This window comes from Hoplias malabaricus, chromosome 7, assembly GCF_029633855.1.
Source record: "Hoplias malabaricus isolate fHopMal1 chromosome 7, fHopMal1.hap1, whole genome shotgun sequence".
Lineage (NCBI taxonomy): Eukaryota > Metazoa > Chordata > Actinopteri > Characiformes > Erythrinidae > Hoplias > Hoplias malabaricus.
The window spans coordinates 31,280,452-31,308,300 of record NC_089806.1 but is presented as its reverse complement, the minus strand read 5'-3'; the positions used below and the strand labels follow the sequence as shown (position 1 = coordinate 31,308,300).

Here is a 27,849-nt window from a genome sequence, read left to right as displayed (position 1 = left end):
AAGCCAAAGCGTCACATAGATAATGGATAGACATATATATATGCAAATATATGCAAATCCCACCTTTTATTAGTAAATCAATTAAAAATGTCCATGCTTTAACAATATAACTTCATCAACAATTCTGACAGCTTGGTGGAACTTTAATAAGATAACAAACTCTTAACTTACATATATTTTGCAGGCTACCATTAAAAAATTCCACCATAATAAAATCAGCCTTTTTATATAGGCTTCCACCTTAAGTAAGTGACCACTTCATAGAAATGGTCAGATTAAAAAATATCACCTTAAAAAATATCCTATTATATTTTGCCAACCACCTTAAAAAATTCCACATTAAAAAATCTGCCATTTTATTTAGGCTTCCACATTAAGTAAATGACCACACCAAATAAATGGACACCTTAAAAAAACTAAAGACTAACACGTGCTAATATTCCACACAAACCCAACAACAATAATGTGAGAGAATGTATGTCATTCATCTGGGTGTTTTTTTTTATTTATTTATTATTATTATTATTATTTTTTTTTTTAATTAATTCTACACCTGGACTTCCCAAAAACCTATTTTCAAAGGTGCTGATATATGGTGAAAAAACACATTGTGAACATTTATGAAGTTTTCTTTGGTGTTCTGAACTTTCTAGACAAAATTTGTGTTTGCTACACGCTGATGTTTACAGTTTTCTGATATTTTAATTAGTTTTTGTTCTATTTTCCTATGAATCTGTTATGACACTGTTTTTCTCAATACCTGGGCTCAAACATACTATTTATGAGGTGTGAAACACAGGTGAGACCAACTAAATAATTTGTTTGTAAACAGTGCTATTTATTTATTTAGCGGGAGAGATTAGTAGAATAGCATATACTTGAGGCTGCGTTCCACCTTAAATGGTTCAGAAACATTAGTAGTAGCTGTAGTGTGTGCCACAGTGCTGTGTCATTTAAGGTGAAATGGAAAATTAGAATACAATTGGAATAAAGGCTGTAACAGCATATTGTGTGGTGCACTATTCTCCTACAGGTAATACTTGTTATTTGGAGACAAATGCATCCAGCACTATGTAATGTCTTGTAGTCAGTTCACGTTCACTGAAAACACAACTATGTGCATTTGTTTATATGACTAAAATTTCCACACGTCATAATCCTCCAATAAAAGTGGCTGGATTATCATGATATTATCATATGACTAAGAATGGGTGGGCCATCAATGTTTGCCGTCTGAGCCTCAGAGAGAGAGACTTGCCTCTTGTTACATATCTTGTGTACAACCAGGTAAAAATAAAAATAAACTTTTTAACCTCCACAAAAATAGACCCTTTAAGGTTTCTGGGAATATGTTTATTATGTTTCTAGGACAAAAAAACCTCTGTGTGCTCACACGGTCAAAAAATACATTGAAATCTATGATGCCTGGAACCCTCCATATCTCCTCCTATCTTATCCATTTCATCATCTCTGCGTCTCTTAGGTGATTTATCATCAACTAGTACAACACCAGAAAACAACAGGATCTTGTTTGTGGCGCTAATCATTTTCAAGAAAACCATATTCAAATTGGAAAACAAAAAATATCATTAGGGGTACTCACTGGAAAAATCTATTAATAGACTATATATCAGTGGAGGAAGCCTCATAATCAATCAACCAAAAAAAAACACCTCTGCTAAAAGCCTTACAGTAACTCCTGAACTTCTATCATGTATTAGATACAACTCCTCCATAGCCAATCCACTACCTAGAAGAATTCCACTTCGTCACATTTATACCTACATTCTCTCTTTCTTTCTCTCTCACACACAGTGGCCAGTATCATTTTTTTTCTATCAATATCTGTTTTATTATACCATATTGATCATGTATGCCTATGTTTCATTTTTCTTTCATGTTTTGTATGCTTATCTGAATATTATATGTATTACCAACTCCTCACTGGACACAATGTTATATTGTGAACAGTGAAATAAATAATAAAGTTTAGTAGTCCTCCAGTGAGGGGAGGTGGTGGCGGGGCAACAAAATAGTTGTATCCTTTCATAAAAATATAAGAGAAGCCTTTAAATTAGCAAAGATGGCTATTCTCTTCTAATATGTGTTGTTCTAAATGTGTATTTCTGTTTTAGGCTTTAGGTGCTATAAAAGAACTTGGTTGATCAGAGTTTTGACCAGACATGTATGTGGGGATATTTGCAGGTGGTAGCCACTCCCAGAGCTGATGATGGCAGAACAGATAATAGGACTATGATGTGGTAGAGCTTTCCAGGCCCAGGTATTAAACACGTTAGGTCAACAGACTTAGCAGCTTTTTCACGGCCACCAAAACAAGGCATATAGACTGAATGTTGACAATGACAACAATGTTGCTGCTTTAAATGCAACTTCTAGATAAGCATATTGTCACTTCAACAAGTATAGGCATCTTCAAGCTATGCCATATCTGACACTTAAGAACAGATGTATGAAATGTTATCTTGTTTATTACTGCAGCCTTCAGCAGTTTTTTTGCATTTTATGAGATAATTAGTAGTAATTTTAGTAATATTTGCATATTTACATTCAAATTTGTCAGATGCACCTATCATATATTTGCACTTTTGTAGGTTTATCAAAAGAGACTGGGTCCAATCTGTTTGTGTACAGATAATCAGGTAGGTTAAGGATGATAGGGATGCTCCAATATGGAAATAATTGGTATATGAGATATGGTATTTTTGATATATGCTATCCAGTTTGTCTTTTGAAAGCAATAGAGGCTTAACAGCTTATAGAATTCTGAGACAAGTGCAATGTACTGTTGTCAGATGTTTAATTACATACTGAAGTGTTGGAGCTTCATTCAGTCACCTTTGGGATAAGCAGCAAAGCCAATGCTGGGGAATTTATATGCCTCTGCATCAGTTTGACATTGTGCTTGGTGACCCTAGGTGTGCAATTGCTCCAGAAGAACACATTCTGTGTTTTCTGTGCTTTTCTATTTTCATTATTCATGCTGTTTGTGTGCAGTTGAATGCTTGTGCCAGTGGGTATACCTTAACCCTTAAACTTCCTTCTCAACTTTTTGTTAGAGCATATTGTGTCATTATATCTTATTGAAGAAGGTGTAAGGACATTTAAGGGTTAAATAACGCAATTTCACTACCACTTAGTAGGGGTTGCCCACAAATATTTGGATATAAACTGTATATTTTTCCTTGTTGTCCACTCCTGATACTCAAACTGCTAACTTGAGGTAATTTCCCATTTTGTAAAGACCTGAAAAAATGTAAAACTCAAACACACTTAATTATATATAAACCCTCTTGCTATTATACATTTGTACTATTATTTTTAATATATGCCTATTTTTCCAAATCACTGAATACAAATAAGGGTAGCTACTGCTTCATGTAATCCTGGCTGCAGAGTTCACAAGTCAAAAGTTCAGTATGCTTATGGTCTTTTTTGCCACTGCTGCAGGAAAGCCCTAGTGTGAACCTTACGACAAATAAATCTGCAGGTTTTGTCTTACTGTGTGGATTATTCATTGTGGTAGAGCTGCCGCATCATGTGCAGCCAGGCTGCAGTGAACAGTGATGCCAGTTATATAAGACCAAAGGAAAGATGCGGCAGACAAAACAGCGCCAGACCCAAGGGAAAAAGCCATCTAGTTAGTGTCTGCTGACCCACTACAATCAGATTCCTACTACCTATTTTTCTTATTATTTTTCTTATACTTTGCCACAATAGTAAGGATTATTTACAATGGCTGGGCATGCTTTATCTGAAATCTGTGAAGGGTGGTGTGCTACTCTGGTGTCAGCACTGCAGACACTGCACTATGCAACTTTTGCATAATTTAATCCCACTCAGACATCATAGTAGCCATAAAAAAGCAAACTATATGTTTTTTAGGTCCATATGTTTTTTATTCCCCTAAAAATCACGTTGCAATTTATTCCACCCATTTTGGTAATACAAACTCCTTGACTTAATATTCAGCTACCTAACAAATGGCCTGACCTCACTGGAGCGCTTTCCCATCAGCTTCAAGACTCAGTTCTCTGGCCACTACTTCCACCATGTGGTGCTTGGTGTCTATTGTAATGGTCGCTATGGTACACTGGGTATGAGCCGCCGTGCAGACCTGATGGACAAGGCACTGAGCTTCCGCACTCTCAGTGAGCTGGTCTTTGATTTTGAGGATTCCTACCGCTGCTACCAGCACACCATGAAAAAGGTGAAAATAGGCCTATACGTGCCTCACAACCCCCACGTTTTCCAGCCCATTGAGTGGAAGTACCTGGTGCTCAACCCCTGCAGGCAGGGCCGTGAGGACATGCGTAAGGAGCTGGAGAAACATGGCCGTGACATGAGAATGAAGGTGAGAAACCACTTTCTAAGCAGCTTGGGCACAGATTGGATACTAGAGGGTAGTGCTGGGCGATATGTGCACAGATCAATATTACGATTAATTGTACATTTTACCACGATTACAATTAATGAATGATTACTTTGTTTTTGTATTTTTGACCCGCATATTTCAGTGCCTCCAGTATGCTCCAGTATTAAAGTTTGGATATTTGTTATAATGTTGCTGGAACCTTGTTCCTCTCTTGTCACTGTTCATATTTGGTGTGTGGTTTGGTTGCTGAAACTGTTTATTTCTCAGTGTTTATATTTGACTTCTGTTTGTTCTGTGTCGTCTCAATTAAAGTCAAAGCAAAACACATCCAAACCACAGACCCTGTGTTTTTCTTTGGTACGAGCTGCTCGGTCGGCCTCAGTGTTTAGGTTCTCCTCAGAGTTGCTTCCATGTGGCAGAATCACTTGACTACAGTGTAGTAGTGTGGTTTTAAAGGGACAGCACATGAACACACATTGGGAACATAGCAGAATAAAAAAAAAAAAAGTAAAAAAAAAAAAAAAAACGTATATAATTTATATAAATCAGATTATGTCGTTCTGAATGTTGATTTCGATTCGTTTCCAATTAATTGTCCAGCCCAAGTAGAGGGTTAAACCTTTCGAGGTTAAACAGGCGGATATATATGCAATATTTTAGAAACACCGGTGCTAGAGGGAAAGAGCATGAGCTTGCCTCCTAGAGAAACAGAGGATCTGACATCAGATTGAGCTCATAAAATCTGATACAGATCAGTAAAATAATGGTGTGTTCGGCCTGGATATAAATCAGATCAGGACATCCACGGTTTAATATTTTATGCCTTTGTCCGTTGCTAGTTTTTACAAACTGTAGACAATACAGTTTTGTATAGTCCTCTATTTAGCGGAATCTTTTTCTTTCTTGTAGTTCTATGTAAGATGCGATATTGAGGTTAATTTTATATATATATATATATTTAATGAATCGACAGGCAATTCGATTAAATTGATGTCCATCATAAGACTAACGAGTTGCCTTTAAGGGCAATGGATTCATCTCCTTCAGATTTTAAGGCTGCTAATGAAGGAAGATGCATGGGGAACCTTTAATGATTTTGCTCCCCACGGTGTCAAATAGATGCAAACCATTTGCCTTTTTTAAACTACATATTCTGCCATTAGTCTTTTAGATTGGAATCCATTGGATGTGATGATAGTCGGTACTCTCAGAGCATTATTTTCTCTTTTTCATTTATCTGTATTTTATGTTCATGCCTTACCATCTGCAGTGATATTTCTATTACTTTTTCATTGATTCTGTAATAATAACAGAATCCTTGACTAGAATTGTAAGACACCGAGATGAGTGTTGTACAACGGGTCGTCAGATTAAGAAAGTTAATTTAAAATACTCACTTGCAATGATGGCAGCAATGTTCACAAGTCATTCATGCAAGTCATAGTCAAACCTAAAGTCTTTAAAGCGAGTCTGAAAAATTAAAAAAAATTTTTTTTTTTAGTTCAGCAGGCTAGTACACAAATTATGAACATACTTCACAGTATTTTAGGTCATAAAATATGGTTTCTGCACTACAATAATGCATTATATGTCAGAAAATAAAACTTGTTATATCCTGTATAAGATATTTATCTCTATGTCTAACCTTTAGTGCACTGTCAGTGTGTAGTAGTATTAGGTTTACAATCTGTGTACTGTGTGTGGAGTAGGACATATTTGGGGCAGGGCTAAAATTTTCCAGACTTGAGCGCCTCCCTTTCTGTTTCCCATTGAATTGTGGGACAATATTGTCCATTATTACCACTCAAAAATCAACTGGTTCTAAGTATGAATTGTGGATTTTTTTAGTATACTCAACTGAAAGACAGATCATTATATAAATAAAAGAGTTGAAAGAACAGATGTATAGCTATTATTTTAAAAATTATTTTTAAATTTGTTGCCTAAGATCTTTAAAAGTATCATATACAGCATGCAGTCCTGTGAAGGACTGGTGCCCCTTCCAGAGTGTATTTGCGCCTTGCGGGATTCAAGATAGGCTCTGAACCCACCGTGACCCTGAACTAGATAAGTGGTTACAGACAATGAATGAATGAGTGCTTTGTTTTTGTCCATACACATTATTTCACTCTGTACTGTGAGTTGTGCGAAAATGGCCTGGTACTTCCTATATCTCTTATTGAGGATAAAGGTCGTATGGTAAATCTGGTCTGATTGAAACACATGATTATGTGGCAGATACTGAAGTCATCCAGCGCCCAGTCACCAATTAAGGAGAGGACCAGAGGGAAGTCCTTATCCCCTCGCCGACGGCAAGGTGTAAGCCCCCAAAGACGACAGCACCTTCACAGAAGGGATAAATCGTATGTATCCATTCTTTTGTACGATATATTAATGTAGTCAAACAATCTTCAGATAGGCCATCCAGCCCCAGAAGAGATCCAGAGATCCATTTATATATTTTCATTAAATGCTGACATAATTTCATTCATCATTAATATGGTGATGATTATTGCCTTGGATATGTAATTAGAAGTTAAATGACTGCCAATAATTATTTTATTTAAAAAGGTAAACATTTGTCATTTGTGAAAAGATGCTTGCACATTTCAAATTTGGAATTTCTGTGAGCTAAAAGTTTCACACCTTTAAATAAACCACTGAAAAAAAGTCTTCTGTGTGATACACTGCATCTAACATTGTAGAGCTCTGCCATGCTGATTTAGTTGTAGGTTGTTAGATGATTATATAAATCTGGAATATGGCATTTTTAACCTGTTATGTTTCAGTGGTTTTAATTTATTAGTGCTTGTTCCTGTTATTTCAAGTTGACATATTTTGTAAGCTGTGTCCTTCTCAGGACATCCTGTGCACAGTCAGGGAAGAGCACACAAACAGTGTAAAATGTTAAAACCATGGGCTAATGTGCTCTGGCAGATTTGTTAGGAACACACTAACCTAACAGGACGTCTCGTGATATGATGGAGAACCCACTGCAATCATGTCCGATTGGCTTCTCTGCTTGAACACTAGGGCACACAATATAATAAGCACTTGCTCTTATGTTTAATTTGTAGAAAAAACAAGTTATACAAATTTATCATGATTTCTTAGTGAAAAATGATGTTTAAGGTAGCATTAATTAAACTTCCAATAAAACAACAAATTAGCCATATCCACTTTTAGTAGCACTGATCCAATTTTGGCAGTGAGCATAAAGAGTTTTTCATTGTGAGAATACAATTAAATGTAACAATATGGACTAATAAGCAGGTGAAATGTTTTGGTGGCTTCTTTATAAAACAATGATATGATTTTAAACTAATGTTCAATATCTCAATATACATAATTTCCAGCATCTCTCATTGACATTCATTACAGGGTGCTGTCGTCTGTTCATTGCACTCAATTTTAAATGTACAGGATGGGCCATTTATGTGATATTAACTTCCTGTTTGTGGCACATTAGTATATGGGCGGGGGGGAAACTTTTCAAGATGGGTGGTGACCATGGTGGCAAAATTTTGGTTTTTCAGTGTGAAGTGGGTCATGTGACACATCAAACTTATTGGGAATTTCATAAGAAAAACAATGGTGGTTTTAATGTAACTTTGTTCTTTCTTTTTACAAGTTTCTGCCCACTTATAAAATGTTTTCAAGGTGCTGCCCAATGTGTTGGATTGTCAGTGCAACCCTCTTCTTGACTTTGACTTTATTGATCCCACATCGGGGAAGTTCACTTGTTACTGCAGCACACAATCTTAAGCATTGGACAAGAAGTGGGAAAAAACAGTAACACAATAAAACAATGGAGAAAAGACTTACATATGCACAAACATATAAACCCATACAACCCTTACAGAGATCAGTGGATTAAGTTATTGCACATGATTATTCACATTGTTGGGAAAAGGGCAGAGGTAGTAATACTGGTAGTGCTAAGACAGATAGTGCAAAAAACTATACATGCAAGATAATACTATATTACATATTGTGAATAATGTATAATCTAACAGCAGTAGATATGAATGACCTTCGGTATCTCTCCTTCCTACACTGTGGGTGTAACAGTTGTCTGCTAAAGGAGCTGCTCAAGGCCCCCACTGTCGCATATAGGGGGTGAGAGGGGTTATCCAAAATTGATGTCAGTTTTGCTAACATTCTCCTCTCCCCCACCACCTCTATGGAGTCCAGAGGACAGTCTAAGACTGAGCCAGCCCTTCTGACCAGTTTATTTAGCCTCTTACTGTCCCTATCAGAGCTTCCACAGCCCCAACAGACCACAGCGTAGAAAATCACTGAAGCCACTGCAGTTTCATAAAAAGTCCTTAGCAGTGTCCTGCACACCCCAAAGCACATGTCCAACAATGGCCGTATCATCAGAGAACTTCTGGATGTGGCAGCTGTCCGACTTATAACTGAAGTCTGATGTGTAGAATGTAAATAGGAAAGGAGAGAGAACTGTACCTTGGGGGCCCCCATGCTGCAGACCACCACATCAGACACGCAGTCACGTAGCCTCACGTACTGCGGTCTGTTGGTGAGGTAATCAGTTATCCATGCAGCCAGATGACAGTCGACACCATCTCCCTCCAACTTCCCCCTAAGCAGTGATAGCTGGATTGTATTGAAAGCACTGGAAAAGTCAAAGAACAACACTCTTACAGCACTCCCCGTGCCCTCTAAGTGCGAAGTGATCGGTGTAGCAGGTAGATGAAAGCGTCCTCAACACCAATGCCCAGTCGATATGCGAATTGCAGGGCGTCAATCCCGCTATTTACCAGGTGTTGAAGGTGAATGAGGACAATTCTGTCCATGATCTTCATTAGGTGAGAGGTTAGAGCTACTGGCCTGAAGTGTTTATGCTCCCTAGGGTGCATAGTCTTTGGAACTGGAACCACACATGAAGTTTTCCACAGAAGTGGAACTCTCCTCAGACTGAGGCCCAGGTTAAAGATGTGCAGGAATACCCCACAGAGCTGATCTGCACAGTCCTTAAGCTAGCCGCCTTCCTCGTTTTTATACTTAAGTTCCCTCCTTACCTGATCAGCTGTAATGGAGAAACGGGGGGTGGGGCTGTAGTCTATCTCCTGTTGAGTAAGATCAGGGCTAGGGTGTGTGGATCAGTTCAGCAAGGAACAAAGTGGGGTGGTGTACTGTTCACCACCCCACTCTTCACACACTGATAGCAACACCACAGGAGAAATGCTAGCACAGGCTTCCAGTATTCGTAGTTTCAGGTGCTGCACATCTCGTATCTTCACAGTATAGACAATTGCCTTCAGATGACCCCAAAAATAAAAGTCTAGGGGTCAGATAAGGAGACCTTGGGGGCCATTCAACTGGTCCACGACAACAATCCACTTTCCAGGAAGCTGTTCATCTAGGAATGCTCAGACCTGACACCCATAATGTGGTGGTGCACACTCTTGCTGGAAAAACTCAGGGAACATGCCAGCTTCAGTGCAAGAGGAAAACATCATTATGTAGCAATTTGGCATATTCAGTGGCCTTGAGGTTTCCATTGATGAAGAATGGCTCCACTATCTTTGTACCCCATATACCACACCATACCATCAAGATGCAGCACCTGAAACTATGGATACTGGAAGCCTGTGCTAGCATTTCTCCTGTGGTGTTGCTATCAGTGTGTGAAGATTGGGAGAAGAGGGTTGCATTGACAATCCAACACAATGGGCAGCACTATGAACACATTTTATAAGTGGTCAGAAACTTGTAAATAACTCATGAAAAAATAAAGTTATGTTACAACCAAGCACACCATTGTTTTACTTGTGAAACTCTCAATAAGTTTGATGTGTAATATGACCCTCTTCCCATTGAAAAAACAAAAGAGCATGGATTATCTATTCAATATATGTGTAAAAATTTCACACTATGCCATTTTACAGTACCCAGAAGTGCTTTATACAAGAGACTGCCCAGCCCTGCGCGTTTGCCCTGTTTTGTTTGCAAAAAAAAAAAAAAAAGTCATAATAATTGTTATTCATAGACAACACTTTGAGACTACAAATTAAGCCCTCTGAGCCCTCTTCGGCCTCAGCATGTACATTGCACTGACACACATGGTAACAGGATCTGAATGCAGTACAACAGATGCAATGGATTTTGTTAGGACAGACAATGTCAAATTTTATTATGTATCCTCCTATCTATGCAGCTCAGATCAAACACAGAAAGAAGAGAAAGATATTAAGTGTGTGATGAACATAGTGAATTTACTTTCTGTTACATGTTGCAAGTTACAAATTTCATACAATGTTATTTAATGATCCCTTAATTTGGATCATCATTGTTGGTTTGATACTTTGGAACTTATATATCATTATAGTATTAGTGCCACATTTAAAAATTGCATTTAAAACTATTAGAATAATAGTTTGTAAATTAATTGTATCACATATTTTGCATCAGTACTCTCAGTTAAACAAAGCAAAATATGTTTTCAGGCTCCCAGCAACATTTGGATTAAAATTCCAAGAGTGAACACACTGTCAGAGTTCTGCAAGTGTTGACCTTACTGATGATATGCCCTAAAACCATGATAATGATATCATAAAGCCATTTCACACATTTGTGAATTTTTCGCTTTTTTAGCAGAGGAAAATAAATCGAAAGTGAGAATTTTCACTTGTGGCTTCTAGCTGTCCGTAAGACAAATTCTCTGGTGCAGTTTAGATTAATCTCTAATCCCTTGCTGAACAAAGTATTTCAGACAAATGTTCTGTATATACACTTGAGATAAAAGCTCACTGGTTCAGTTCCCTGTAGGATACACATACAGGCAGCTGACATGTGGAGAAACATAATGAGTGAGGATGCTTCCAAGTAGGTGCACTCTGTGATGCAGTTACTCCTTTATCACACTACTGTATGTGTAGATGCTATATGACTGCAAAAAGTTAAACATTTTACTTTGATTAATTAACAATTATTTAGTTTTTGTTTTTTTTGCCCACATAGTTCACTGACAAGGATTGTACTGTAAATATGTTCAAATATTAAAGCTGGGGTAGTTTTGTCCAGTAATTTATGTGAGATTGTCAAACTCTGTTTTGAGCCATGCAGTGTTCATATGTGGTGATGTGATTGAAACAGTGATGTGATATTAACTTTGGTCATTGAAACTATTTTGTCAGTGTTTATTGTGTTGTGTTGACTGATTTATGCTCAGTGCCATCTTTACTAAAGTCCAAACAGGTCTGAATTATTATGGTTTTTTCTTTTTGTTCGTTTGTTTGTTTTTTCTTTTTTTTTTTTTTTTTTTGTAAAAGTTCCTTGAGTTGCTTGGTCATGAATTTAGTCACGAATTTCACGTGATTTTGTGGTATCCAACAAGTTACCAGTGTCAGAGCCAAACATGAGCACTGGGGATGAGGAATGGTAATGTAGTGTAACATAATCGCAGAGTAGCAATGTGGTCCCTGGGATGCCCTATGACACGCATACAAAAAGTCTAGCATGTTCAGATTTTTTGGATCTTTTTGCCTAGTCTAATATAGTCCTTGATGATTACCAATGGGGGGACAGAATGATGTCTCAGCACATATGTAAACATGGAGAAGAGAAAGAGGAAGGTGGCTGCTGCTGTCAGGTGGAAAAACCAAACTGAGGAAATGCTTGACAAGTTAACACATTACCACAAATTCCCTTTGCACGATAGACAGCCGATACTGTCCTCTTCGTAACACCCACAGGACCACATTGGGTTTTCTTCTTCTTTTTCTTTTCGGAACACCCACCAGCATCACACACAGGACTTCTGTAGCCACTTTTGAAAGTTTCTTGACCTGCCTATCTGAAAACATCTAAACTCACTCAGTGACACAAACGAAGAATGGTTCATGTCAAACGTGTAGTGGTGGCAGTCTCCTGAACAGACTTTATATTTTATATTTCAAATGTATATAGTGCTAATCTGACATAGAAAACGCTGTGAAATATTGTGTAGTCTGATCCCGGCATTAGCCTCTGTGTTTTGTTTGGATGGGGCAGAATAATTTGACTACATGCATGGTAGAATTGTCTTAAGGGGACAGTGCATGAACACACAGTAGAGGCATATAAACAAAAAAAAAAAGGATAGACAGAATAAAAAAAATTGATAGTATAAGCAACAATGTCAATTAGAAAATGTAAATGTCTAAAGTTATTTTAAAGGATATAATAATATATATACAGCACCCTCCATAATTATTGGAAGCCCTAGTTAAGATGTTTAAATTAATTTTTTATTGCAGAAGCATAATCTCACTATGGAAATATTTAGAGAAAAGCAACCTTCAACTCATGTGAAAAAAAGAGAAAGAAATAATTACTTCCCATAAAATGACCTGTTCCACAATTATTGGCACCCTTAATTTCTTGGAAATAAATGTATTTTAACCATTTATGTCATTTCTAATATAGTGTATAAATTGGATCAAAGTATCAAGGAACCTTTAATTAGTATTCATCACTTCCTGTTTCCCTGGGGTTTAAATATGGTGTTACACAGAGTCCTATTTCTCTTACTCACTCTTAAACATGTGAAAGACAAGAGAATACACTATTCAAGTAAGGCAGATGTGTGACGACCTTCATAAATCAGGGAATGGCTACAAGAAAATAGCCACTCACCTGCATATACCCTTACCTACAGTCAGAGCAATCATCAAAAAGTTCAAAACATCTGGAACTGTGACAAACAAGCCTGGAAGAGGACGCAAGTGTATCTTGCACAGTGAGAAGGATGGTAAGAGAAGTCAAAAGTTCTCCAAAGCTCACTGTAAAAGTATTGAATCAAATGGTAGCATCTTGGGGTTACGAGGTCTCCCAAATAACCATCAGGTGCTATCTACAAGCCAACAAGCTGTTTGGGAGGCATGCACAGAGAAAACCTTTTCTGAGTTATACTCATAAGCGTAAACGGGAGTGCCAGCGGTACTGGGATTTTAACTGGGACAGTGTGCTTTGGTCAGATGAGACCAAGATAGAGCTTTTGGCAACAAACACTGTAAATGGGTCTGGCATAACACCAAGGATAAGTATGCAGAAAAACACCTCATGCCCACTGTTAAGTATGGGACAGGATCGGTGATGCTGTGGGCCTGTTTCTCCTCTAAAGGACCTGGGAAACTTGTAAGGACACATGGGATCCTTGAAATATCAGGACATTTTGAATCAGAACCTGGTGGCCTCTGCCCGAAAGCTGAAGATGGGTCATTACTGGGTCTTTCAGCAAGATAATGACCCTAAACATTTGGCCAAATCTTCTCAACAATGGTTCACAAGGCACAAAATCAAGCTCCCCTTATGGCCATCTCAGTCCCCAGACCTCAACCCAATAGAAAACCTGTGGGGTGAGCTGAAGAGGAGAGTGCGTAGGAGAAGCCCCAGGACGATTTAAAGAGGTTGGGCAAAGAGGAATGGTCGAAGATCTCTCTTTCTGTATTCTCCCATCTTGTGAAGAGTTATAGAAGATTAAGTGCTGTCTTGTTGGCAAAAGGAGGTTATACAAAGTACTAACACCAGGGGTGCCAATAATTGTGGCACACATTATATCATTCAAAAATTTTATTTTTTTCCAGCCAAATAAAAGGTACTTGAATTAAAGCTTAGAGTTTTCTCATTTTTTTAATTGTCCTATATTATTAAAAAAAAGAATTTATTAGAAGCCAAAGAACACTTCTTAACCAGAGGTTCCAATAATTATGGAGGGCACTATATATATATATATATATATATATATATACATGATCAGAATAAGTCAAAAATCAAATGGGAGAAATATTTGGCTTTGTCTATAGATTCAAATGTGTGGCAAGATCTTTGTAAAGATGGCGTTACATCTACTATGAACTCAGGATATAGATTGATTCATTTTCATTTTCAAACTACAACAAAACCTGAAAAAACTCAAAAATCAAGAAACTAGAAGAGAAAGACGCTATCGCTATCAAACACTGTCCCCAAACACTCCCACTTCTGAGAGAGAGAAAGAGACTAGCATACCGGACTGAGAGTGTTTGTTTATTTACTCCTTTACAGACACTGGGGCTTTGTAAACGCATTAGACTGGTTTTTTACTCATGTGGCACACACCAGGTCTGAATATTTGACCCTTAGAGTCACAGGGTGAAGAGGTCAATAGATTGAGTATGAAAATTTCATGCAATACTCATAGATAGCACTACAATACATCAATTAGTCTGCCCTAAGAATGTTCAGAGGTTTGCTAGAGACAATGAGTAAGTCTTATCAACGCTGGCTTGTATAACTAGATATAAAAATATAGTTCATAGACCACACTGGTGCTTACTGGTGCTATTTTGGTTCTCCTTTAACACCCTTTTCTCAAGCTTTTCACAGGCTTGGAGATGTTAATTGTGAAGTGTATGGCTGTGACTCCCTACAAGGCAGAAACACACCATACATTTTAGTGTCATCTGCACATACAATTACTTTTGCTTCCTTCACCCAGAGACAAAGAGAAAGACTAACAGTAAAATTCCATTGCATTTAAAGCCTAAAGCTTTGCTGTGACATGAGAGAAATTCAGGCATGCATTTCTTAAAACAGATAGCACCCAGAATCTACCCAATGAATAATTTTATCCAGAAATATAGTGATAGCATAGCAAATAAATAAATAAAGTTAGCAATGCTTAGTTGTATAAGCAATTAAATATTACACTTTAAAATAAAAAAAATATTTTTATGAAATTCTGAGGACGTTTTCTCACCATGTGTTAGCTCTCCGGTCTGTCTACATGCTTGAAACTGGTCTAATGTGATTACAAAGCCCCAGTGTTTGTAAATGGTTAAAAAAACAACAATAATGTCTCTGTCTACTATGAAAGTGCTACAAAACTAAACAACTTGAGTTACAAATGTGTTTGTGTGGTAATTTAAACAGTGAACAAAAACTTACAGACAAGTTAAACGTAAAAAGCCACTTTAAAAAATAGTACACATACATAGATACATACACATACATACATAAAAATAGAACATAAAACAAAACCAGAAGGAACAACATTTACCCACAATCATGGACACCCCCTTTAACTGTAAATACTGGTATACAACTGTTTATTATTAACACATAATTATCACAGAATTTTGACTCTATGTTTGGAGCAACAGGCTTTTACATTATCCATTATAAGGAACCTATAAGGGAAGCAGAAAAGTGTGAGCCATGGTTGTGTTTGCTAGAAAGTGCTGTAGTTTAAAAAGTCACATATCTGCTTGGATGCCTCTTATGGAGACGATGTTCTTTATGCAACAGTACATTTTGGAGACCTCTTCCCTGGTTCAGAATACTCACTTCTACATTTGATTCTCACATGACCTACACAAAATTATTCATTTAATTTTCACTTGGAAAGTAGCTATATTTGGTCATTATTCAGAAGCTGTACAGTTGGTATTCCTCTTGCACTTTTGCTAATGATTAGGAAGTGGTATTAGTGCCTGTTAGTAACACTTTCTATGAAGACACTTGTCTGTGAGAATTTTTTATGTATCTAAGGGTATGCGTATATGTGTTTATGTGTAAACACGTGTTTTAGGACTGTGTTAGGAGACTGAAACACCTGGAGAAAACCCATGCGGACACAGGGAGAACACACTAAACTCCTCACAGACAGGTCCCTGAACTACCTGTTGGACCCTATAAGGAACTACCATGCCATCTATGTGCAGAGTTGTCATTGTTATTTTAAATAAAATGTTATTCACAAAAAAACAAACAAAAAAGTAAATGCTACATTTCTATAGGTGTTCTATTAGGAACAAACATTACCTGAGTGTCACTCATCAGTGTCCACTGCCTTTTTGTATATTTGAAATATAAATATAATTCTAACATTAGTCAAAATATACCTTTTTATAAACACACACACACACATATATTAGAGGATGCTATTCATATAGTTTTTTCCCTGATTTGTATTCACGCAAACATATTTTCCTGCAAGAAACTGATTGTAATGCTGCATGATTAACAGATCTTCCTGAGTCAGGAAGTTGCGGCTAGTGCACATCAATTTAGCACTAAACTTGTCAAAACAGCTTTAACAAATACTGAGCCTCTATCTGTAATAACAGACAAAAAATTGGTGGATATCAGAACACTTGTCAGGATTGCGGGACGGATTGACGGAGGTGGACGCACTTGCTAAAACACAGAGTTTTATTTAAACTAAATATAACGAAACAAAGACAGACAGACAAAACAAAGCAAGGAACAGAGGAGACAGACAGGCAAACATGGAATCAAACCGAAACGAGGACCAGCAGAGCAAAACGACAACAGTGGAACACGATGACAATGAAGAGAAACAGACAGACTTGGTAGAAATACAAGGGTGGAATGTCAGACAATGTACGCAGAGACAAAGGGACTTATATTCACAACACAAACAAGGGACACCTGGAACAGATAACAAGGGGGCAGGATTACAAATGACACTGACAAGGAGGAGGAACAAAGGCGGGACTAGGGCAGAGACATAAAAAATAACGAACAGAGCCATGTGCAAGAGCGGGGAAAACAGACATGACAGGACAAGGGCGTGACAACACTTTACTAATAGAGAAAACATGCCATGGTTTGAGTGCTACAGTGTCTTTTTTATTTTTTTTTTTTTACTTCTTTTAAAGCAAAAAATCAACACATCAGATTAGATGTCCCTGCTGTCAGGTTCATGGATATAGACATGAATAATGCATTGGTAGTGAAGTTATAAGAATGGGCAGCAGTCATGTTAATGACAGTGCGGCTTATGCTGACTCCTGACTACACAGCTGTCAAACTGTCCACGCAGTTTGAGAAATGCAGCATGAGGAGAATGTGGTTAACGTTTACTTATTAAGCTTACAGGGATTCACCAATTATCTAGTATCTGTATTTCTTAATTGTACCAAATCCCTTGGTTCTGAGTTTGACCTTGCCCTGGGAGTCATGCCTGACTCACACTACAGGATTTTAAAAAATCCTAAGTGATGTTAAAAAAGTTAAATATCCCACACATAGTGATATTTTTCACAGATTACATGATCCACTCTGAATGAAACACCACACAATTTCTGATTACTCACATCTACAGACTACTCAGCTCCTCAGAAGCTTACAGGATCTTCTCACAAACTGTTACACCCTGAGGGCAGGCAGGAATTTCTCACCCACTAGGGCTGTGTCTGAATCAGAAAGCAACAGATACCTTGCTGTCTTTGAAATGAAGAGGTTTTTTTACATTTACATACAGACACTTTAAAGGCAGCAATATTTCAACACATTTTCAGGGCACCTCTAAAACAAGCATAATGGGTCTGGATTCGGACCGCAGGCCACCTGTTTGCGACCCCTGGCTTAGAAATAACCCCAGCTTTTCTCTCATTGGTTTACGGTCTTTAACATTGAATTTCACACCAAAGAGTTGGCATACACTTCACACTATAGGATTCTGAATTATAAATATCGAACGTTTCATATTTATGATTTAAAATTGGGATGACCCTGGCTGCACAGGGAAAATATTGGATTATGTAAAGGGGTGTAAAAATTGGATTATGGACTACAGCATAATCTGTTAAGATTATCATTTATATTCACTCTAAAGGGAGACCTTTTGCAATTGTCTGGAGAAGCGAATCGGCTTTAACATCAGCCCAGTTATCCTGTAGTGTGGGTCAGGCTTTACAAGGGGTAGTGGTTAAAATGGGGCTAAGAAATGGGGCAAGCCTTCAAAAGCCTGATACATCATCAAAACACAAAAAAGCAGCGATTTATTGGTGCTCTGCAGTGATACCAAGAAGTGCTGCTGGACTGTAATGTAGTTAAATCCTCAGCAAATCCAGACTCTGTTATATGAAGTTAAATTCAGCTGCTTTTTTGACTGCTTTTTGTTTGAAACTTCCAGTTCCATCTTAAATGTTGCAGTAGCGTCAGGCAGCACAATGAAACTGCTTCACCATTTAAGTTGGAACCTGAAAATTGACTAACTACTGAGACTTTGGCATACTACAAGATATATTTATGTTTGATATGAAGTAAAGAGACATGATGTACAGAAACTACATTAAACTAAGATAATACAATGGCATATTACAGTGTTTAAAGGAGAAAATACTGATGTAGCTTTTTATGTTTGCTTGCACGGCCATCTTTCTGGTGATTCACAAGGGCATTCTTAGCCTTTCGTTTGAAGTGTACCCCTGGAAAATCTCAGTTTCAAGGTGTATATAGCCCTACCCCTCGACCCTACTCCCATTCTCAACAAAAATTGAGACACTCTACCCCTAGCCAAAACGAACGGGTTGGGCTAAGTGCTAGGGCTCAGGGGTGAAATGGGATTCACCTGCACACAAGTTGTAGTCACCATCAAATTGTGAATTATGTAATTTACAGTGGAATTGTAAACCCATTTATATGGGCAGTCTGAGAAGTAAATGTGGTCTAAAATACAAAAGAAATATTGAACCTTACAAAAAAATCTCTTCTGAAATTAGGAGTAAAAATTAGGGAGGTTGAGCCATTTTTACTACAATAACATTTACTTTTCTGGGAAGGTTCCCTTTTCCCTTTAGCTGCAGAGTAAAGAAAGTCTCCCTTTGGCATTTAGCCAAATGTGAATGCCATTTGCCATTAGTGCTCTTTCCCTCCAATGGTCCAATTGCATCCTCTCCTAAGGGCTGCTTCACTCTTTTCATTTCTTTCACTTTAGATCATCCAAACTCTCCATACATGTCCTCACAATACACAATAAAAATGTCTGTGTGTCTGAGTCTGAAAGTCAGTATCTAGAAAGGGCATCACTGCAGGCTTTCTGGAACAATCAAGTAGTGTTTTGTTTGTGCATTTTATTATATATTGTTGTTCATGTTCAGTGTTGCATAACACTGTCTTTAACAACAGTCTTTAGTTATTACTGACATTGCAGCTCTAAACCTTCCAACAACTTTTAAAAACTTGCTTTGACTGGAGTGATAGAAATACTTTGAGGTAATTGTTACATTTCAGGAATTATTTTTTTTTAAACTGTAACACCTTCAAAACATTTTCATGATAAGTTACATTTTTCTGAGATTATAAGCTGGAACCAAAAGAAAAAAGCAAAACATAAGAACTAAATTATTAGTATTCTGGATCATTCTTACATTTTGTGCTATATATAAATATTAAAAACCTGAAGCCACAAAATCCCCCCAAAATTTTTCATCCAAATTTCAATTCAGAGCACTCAAGGAGACTACATCATGAGTGTTAAGAGCTTAACTGCACTGTTCACTCTTACTGTTGTTTTTACTCTCAGCACTAAAGTCTCAAGCCTTTGTCTCACCAGGTTTGTCTTCAGTGTATTGGTGAGTAATAGAAAACACCAAAAGAGTGGAACAACTGCTTGCACATTTTGGAACAGTGATGAGCTAGACTGACAAAGTGTTACTGTCACATAACAATGATCAATTTAAATACACACACATACACACATATGAAATCTCAAGCAGAATCTGTGTTTTATGGCTTAATGTGGTCAAGAACACCTTTTGAGGCTAGAACTCAAAAAGAAAGAAAAGCTTTTTGCATGAAAGGAACATGACAATTAATTAGGTGTACCAATGTTTTAAAGTGTTTTTATGTAACTTATAATTATAATTAAAATTCTAACAGTCTCCAGCTGTTTTGTAATTTTTTGGTAACTGTTGCTTAGTATTAACAATGACAGATATTAACCTAAAATCAAGTGGTATGAAAATGAAAAGCAAGAAAAATCATTGCATTTGATATATACGGAGGGTACATGGGTAGAAAAAAAAATAATTTGAGCGAACGATTTACAGTTCGTTCACACGTTTTAGCTAATTCAAGTGAATGAATTGCAATTTGTTTGCACAATTTAGTTAATTCGAGTGAACAATATAGTTATTCGTGCGCATGATGTAGCTACTTCGAGTGGATGAAATATTTATTTGTGTGCACGTTTTAGCTAATTCGAGTGAACGAATTAGTTATTCGTGTGCACGAATAAGGAATTGATTCTCTGCGGGCTCCTTAGAAGCAAGCTGCTTTTTGCCAAAACTATTATAATGTGCGAGCCGTGGTACTAATGAGTGCAGTCACTGCACATGAAGTAAAATGACCTTATTTAGTCCGTAAAAACAAAAGATATCAGTTCAGTGTTGATCACACTGTGTACATATGGATTATGAAGCGAGTGTAAGGAAGTGTTGAAGTAAACGGCGTGCATCATAACTATATTGTTCACTCGAATTAACTAAATCGTGCAAACAAATTGCAATTCATTCACTCGAATTAGCTAAAACGTGTGAACGAACTGTAAATCGTTCACTCTAATTATTTTTTATTTTTTTTCCCATGTCCCGTCTGGGGCTCCGAAAGGAAAAAAATCGCTACAAAAACATGTGCATCGATTTGTTCTGTTCTTGAAGATAATTTTGTATCTAAAAGTAGATGTGATAAATTGTTTAATACGATTTAAAGATGATTTTGATGCCAGCAATCATGAACAGTGCAGACATTTAATTTTGAGTTTATATATATATATATATATATATATATATATATATATATATATATATATATATATATATATATATATATATATATATATAATTACCATAAAATGACTAAAGAAAAGGTTTAAATTTTGAATTACATTTATACAAAAACCATTTAATAGTATGCAATTTTTTGTCATTGTACAACGTACAATCAAATCAAATTTATTTATATAGCGCTTTTCACAACTGATGTTGTCACAAAGCAGCTTCACAGAATTCCAGTACAATGAAATGTGTCTTCTGCATTTAGCCTATCTGTGTTAGTGAACACACACACTAGTGCCCTAGGGGCTGTGAACACACACCTAGAGCTGTGGGCAGACATCCCCAGCACCCGGGGAGCGTTTGAGGGTTTGTTGCCTGTTATGTTATTAATTGCAGCTTCCAATGAGAGTTAAGTTACTATTTTATAGTGCTCAGGATGTAATCAGTGCACATATTCTGATCCATAGCATTAAGACTGGATAATATAGCAAAACGTTATATTCCAGATATATTTCAAAATTTAGGTTGATAAAATAGAATTCTGATATTAATATTGATATTCATTGATTCATTGTCTGTAATCCAGTTCAAGGTGGTGGGTCTGGAGCCCACCCAGAATTACTAGCCGCGTGGCAGGAACACATCCTGGAGAGGGCCTGATATTGATATAAACAATATACAGGTGCTGGTCATAAAATTAGAATATCATGAAAGAGTTGATTTATTTCAGTAATTCCATTCAAAAAGTGAATCTTGTATATTATACTCATTCATTACACAAAGACTGATATATTTCAAGTGTTTATTTCTTTTAATCTGATGATTATAAGTGACAACTAATGAAAAACCCAAATTCAGTATCTCAGAAAATTAGAATATTACTTAAGACCAATACAAAAAAGGATGTTTTGAAATGCTGGCCAACTGAAAAGTATGAACATAAAAAGTAATGGGCACGTACAGTACTCAATATTTAGTTGGGGCTTCTTTTGCCTGAATTACTGCAGCAATGTGGCATTGCATGGAGTCAATCAGTCTGTGGCACTGCTCAGGTGTTATATGAGAGCAGGAAGCATGAAGTGCAAAACTTCCTGGTAGATGGCTGCGTTGACCTTGGACCTCAGAAAATACAGTGGACCAACACCAGCAGATGACATGGCACCCCAAACCATCACTGACTGTGGAAACTTTACACTGGACCTCAAGCAACATGGATTCTGTGCCTCTCCTCTCTTCCTCCAGACTCTGGGACCTTGATTTCCAAAGGAAATGCAAAATTTACTTTCATCAGAGAACATAATTTTGGACCGCTCAGCAGCAGTTTTTGTCTTTAGCGCAGGGGCGAGATATTTCTGATGCTGTCTCTTGTTCAAGAGTGGCTTGACACAAGGAATGCGATGCTGAAACCCATGTCTTACATACGTCTGTGTGTTGGTGGTTCTTGAAGCACTGACTCCAGCTGCAGTCCAGTCTTTGTGAATCTCCCCCACATTTTTGAATGGGTTTTGTTTCACAATCCTCTCCAGGGTGCGATTATCTCTATTGCTTGTACACTTTTTACTACTACATCTTTTACTTCCCTTCACCTCTCTATTAATGTGCTTGGACACAGAGCTCTGTGAACACCCAGTCTCTTTAGCCTTCACCTTTTCTGTCTTGCCCTTCTTGTGTAAGGTGTCAGTGTGTCTTTTGGACAATGTCACGTCAGCAGTCTTCCCCATGATTGTGTAGCATACAGAACTAGACTGAGAGACAATTTAAAGGCCTTTGCAGGTGTTTTGAGTTAATTAGCTGATTACAGTGTGGCACCAGTTGTCTTCAATATTGAACCTTTTCACAATATTCAAATTTTCTACATTTGAATTTGAGATACTACATTTGGGGTTTTCATTAGTTGTCAGTTATAACCATCTAATTAAAAGAAATAAACACAGAAATATATCAGTCTGTGTGTAATGAATGAGTATAATATACACGTTTCACTTTTTGAATGGAATTACAGAAATAAATAATCTTTTTCAGGATATTCTGATTTTATTAGCTAGCGCTCCAGTCTATTTGCGTTCTGTAAATCAGTCTAATGTGTTTACAAAGACCTAGTGCAGGGGTGTCTAAACTTTTTTCAAAGGGAACCAGTCTCTCTTTCCAAGTATATTATACATAAATTATTACAATAATATTATACATAAATTAATACAATAATTATACTTCCCACTCTCTTGAAATCACTTGTTCTCACTGTGAATGTTTTTTTTTTGCTGGAGCCATCACCAAATGTGGTTCTGTGAATTACTTTGCTAGCCCAGAGAAACGAATGCCGTTTACGTTTAGCTTAGTTGATTAACACAGTGTTGCCATATCCTATACATTAGTACACCATCAGGTGAAAGAAAAAACTGCCAAGTGCCAGCAGGCCACTAATGAGTTAAAGTCAAGTTAAAAATGAGTTTCTGCAGTAATTCAAACAGAGGCAAAATACTTCCAGACAAGCTAAACTTCAGCCACGTACAAACATTTTTTCTCTTCAAACATACCGTTCCACCTTAAAAGACACTGAGCTTCTCAGCATAAACAAACCAGAGAGAACCACAGTGCAAATTTGTAATCACAGGTATTATAAAGGGATTTTATCTCCCTCCTATACTGTAGTAACAGCTTCTAATCTTCTGGGAAGGCTTTGCACTCGATTCTGTGCATGATGCGATGTGGATTTGATTGTGTTTCTCCACAAGAGCATTAGTGAGATCAGGTGCCCATATTAGACAGTTCATTCCACATCACAAATATAGGATTGAAATCCATACAACGTTTACACTGCGACACAGCCTACTGGTGGGGGGGCTTTACACACCTACAGCCAATGTTTGTCACTGAGCATGGTGACCTTGGGCCCATGTGCTGCTTCTTCAGAGCATGATATTCCATTTCATCTACAGGGGTTATACAGCTGAACGTCTTTGTCCACACTGGATTCTTTTGAACAGAGTACAGCTGTAGTGATTTGTTTAAAAAAAGAGTTTAAACTTGCAAGAAAGCACTACACAGCCTCTTTTAAATTTCTTGTGTGGATTTTTAAAAGCCAGTTATGTCATAATGCTGAATAAGTGAATTTCTCCATTCTGTGTGTGATATCACTATCTCTCTCTCTCCCTCGAGGGGAAGGGAGGTGACAAACCTGCAGGAATAAAAATTGATGACTGAGGATCTCTCTGCACTCTTCGTCATCTTCTCTCAAGAATTAATTGCGTGTGTGTTCTTTTTTTTTTTAGGCCTGCTGCCCTGGACAGAAAACCAGCAGAGCTCAGCACGCTCAGCGATGGCTACCAGATCAGAATCTGAAGCTCCACTGCAGCCAGGAAGTCCATTCTCTGTCTCACCAGACCAGCCAACAGCCCTTCTGCATTTTAGTTCTACACAATGTCTTCCTGTGGTCAACCCCATATAGGCAGCCTCTAAATCTGAGATCTTTGTATCGTTTTAGGATTTTAAAAAAAAATGTAAAACATTAGACAACATTGTTTGCCTTTTAAAATGTAGTTTTCACTATTCAGTACTAGGCTGACTACCCAATGATATTAATGCTGTTTACTCAAAATATTGAAGCCTATGTGCTTTAATTTGTATGTATAACAAGTTTTGTGGCAAGATCTTATTCTAGCATTTAAAAATATAATAATAATAATAATAATAATAAATCTGGGATTATTGAACTGTACAGCATTTTAACTATTGGAGTTGTATTGTCTGAGAAAGTAACACCCTACTGGAATAAAACCTATCAAAAAACGCAGCTTACATCCTGAAATTTTAATAAAAATTAATGTAACCTACTTTTTTTAAATTTAAAATTTATTTGAAGAGTTATAGAAAAATCCTGACAGTACAAACGGCAGCTGGTGTTTTTAAATGATTGGTGGATGAATAATGGATATACATTTTGTTCTGACAGGAACAGTATGTACATTTAGCACAGATTTTTCATTACATATAGAGGACACTGTATATGGGCAAGTATTTTAGGGACCAATGGGGTCCCATTTTTAAGTGAAGTAAAGATCATATTCAGAATATAAACACTGAAAAATTTCTCTCCTGATCATTTTAGATTTGGAAGCAATTTTAATGATAAAGGAATTCACTTGCATACGTAAGTTTGAAAGACTGTGGTGAAGGACACTTGAAGGCTTGCCTGAGGGAGCAGGGCTTGTGGGACCATGAGGAATGAACTTTTCTACTTGGAGAGCCTGTTTTTGGACTTTATTCTGGACACTTTGGTATTAGCATTTTACCAAGACAGCAATTTGGAAACAGCACCATGTATTCCCGAAGGAGTGTTATAAAATGTATGGGTTAAAGTAGCAAGAGGACTTGCTTAAATGCTTGATATTTGTGTTTTTTGTTCCGTTTTGATTTTAGAGTAGTTTACAGCTTGCATCCAGGTTTTCTTGTTTATTTTTTTCCCCCCACAGAGATGGTCATCAAATTAGCTTCTCTGACAGTGTTCCATATCACGTTATTTATTAGTTATTAAGCAAATCTCAAGCCTTTTCCTCACCAGGTTTGTCTTCAGTGTATTGGTGAGTAAGCTATGCATGCTTGGTGTCCTAATGAATGCTCTGATCTGTCTTCTCTGATAAAGGGCGAGCTCAAAAAATGTTAGGGATTAGTCCAATTTTTCATGCGTTTATTTCTGTTTCTGTCCTGATTTAGACAGAGAGCAGCTCTGAATAATGCAGCCTTGTTTCCCAGCAAATCTGGTGTGAAAAACGATTGGCTAGTTGGAGAAAACAAAAGTTCAAAAATCCTGGACAGGTCCAAAATCGCACAAGTTAAAGATCCAGAGATCATTGATAAGAGCAAAAGAATGTGTGACAGATTTGATTTGAATTGAACTCTACCTCGTGGAAGGTCGATAAACGATTTTTCACAGTCTTCTCTTAAACCTAATAATAAATGATGATAACGAACTGTGGTATAACAGCAATAATACACTCGAGGTTCGTGCTATAAAGTTAGATATTGGCACCTATCTCACGTTATAGCACTCCCTCTCGTGTATTATTGTTTAATTGAATAATGCTCACTGGTCCTGACTTGTTTGTCTTAGGAAAATTCTGGGTGGGTGAAATATCCCTATTCAAAGCAATTGAACCACACAAGTGCCAGACCATTTGCAGCATTATACTTGCCTTCTTCCTCACTCCATTACCTTGATGTTCATTTGCAGCTCCATGTTCAGCAGAAAGTTGGCCCTCATCTCAGCTGTTACTCTATACCCAGGAAATACTGCTCTGCTGCAGAACCACCCCCTTTTTTATTTCAAATTAGATGTGAAGTACATGACGTGTCCAATGTAACAATCTTGTCCAATCAAAACATCGTGTGTAATTGATGTGCTCGTGGATGAACCGAAATTGTGTCAAATTTTGGTCTTTTGTTACTGAAAATGCTACCAGCTCTCTTCGAAGGTGCTACCAAGAAGGAATATCAACAATGATTCTTCTACTTCTGTTAAAATTTTAAACCTTGTTCTCAAATTTGAGGCTATACTTTGTTGTTGTACTGAGAAACCTTTATAATTCACTTTGATTCTATAGAAATCTTTCCTTTGAAATGTCCTTTGAATGTTTTACATGTTTGGTAGCTGAAATTCATCTCGACACACCTATTGTAAATAAGTTTATTAAAAAGGCTTGACATAAAGCTTTCTGTCATGGAAAGCTGTTGTGGGGATGAAGATACATCACATCAGTGCAGATTTTTAAAACAAAGTCAATAAACATATTATTTTCTTGATAATAAGCACATCCAGAAAGGATTACTGGAGTACGGCAGTAGGGGGAGTCAATGACTATTAGTTTAACAGTTGTCTGTTAAAGCATATGACACACTGCAGCGTTCAAATACAATCAAAACAATTTTTTTAAACCTAGTTTTGATTGATGTAACTTATTTCATGCTTAAGGGGAGTGATTGCAAACAATCTCTTATTCTGAAAATGTACAATCATCTGTCCCTGAGGTTTATTGTTTCTGCACCTTGAATGTATTTAATTTCCCTGAGCTGATGAACTTGATCCAAAGCGGGCTGTAATTTAAGGAAAGAACACTCTGGAGCCTTACCATGGCCTTTATCAGTTTGACCTGGGCTTTTATTAAGTGCAGTTTTTCTGCAGAGGTTTTATATATTAAGAGGAAGGTGAATGCCCCTGTAATAAATTATTGCTGGATCATGATTTTATGAATTGTAGCATGTTATAATAATAAAAGTATGTTTTTCATTTCTCTGTGCATTTTGACTAATATTATTTGCTTACATTAAAAGATGTTTAAAATTTGCTAAATACATATGAACAGGATGATTTAAAGGTTCTGTATTTGATATCAGTTATAATAATATATACATTTTAATTCAGTGAATGTTTCCTCACAGTTCACTAGAACTCCACTCTGTTTGCTGTTTGTATTCAATCTCAGCAAATACTCACACTCCTGGTTCTGTAAATGAGAAAAAAAGGTCGCTTGGTTCAAGAAACATAACACTATTGCAGCCAATCAGCAAAAGAGGTCATTTATAGTCATGTACAAGAAGGGGAAGTGGAGGGACAGGGAAGAATGTATCTGGCACATTTTACATGTTGAACTACAGGGGTTGGACAATGAAACTGAAACACCTGGTTTTAGACCACAATAATTTATTAGTATGGTGTAGGGCCTCCTTTTGTGGCCAATACAGCATCAATTTGTCTTGTGAATGAAATACAAATCCTGCACAGTGGTCAGAGGGTTTTAGGCCATTCTTCTTGCAGGATAGTGGCCAGGTCACTACGTGATGCTGGTGGAGGAAAACGTTTCCTGACTCGCTCCTCCAAAACACCTCAAAGTG

General features: G+C 37.1%; 1 protein-coding gene across 2 annotated transcripts in view; it reads left to right on the top strand.

Annotated features, from left to right (window-relative positions):
• Window positions 1-27,186, top strand: part of vash2 (vasohibin 2) — a 52,628-nt gene extending 25,442 nt beyond the window's left edge. For both annotated transcript variants that reach the window (XM_066677718.1, XM_066677717.1), the window contains exons 5-7: window positions 3,991-4,372; window positions 6,632-6,756; window positions 24,234-27,186. In XM_066677718.1, coding sequence (XP_066533815.1) covers window positions 3,991-4,372; window positions 6,632-6,756; window positions 24,234-24,303 — 577 coding nt within the window. In that variant the 3' untranslated portion in view covers window positions 24,304-27,186. The remainder of the gene's footprint in view (window positions 1-3,990; window positions 4,373-6,631; window positions 6,757-24,233) is intronic.
• The last annotated feature ends 663 nt before the right edge of the window (window positions 27,187-27,849 follow it).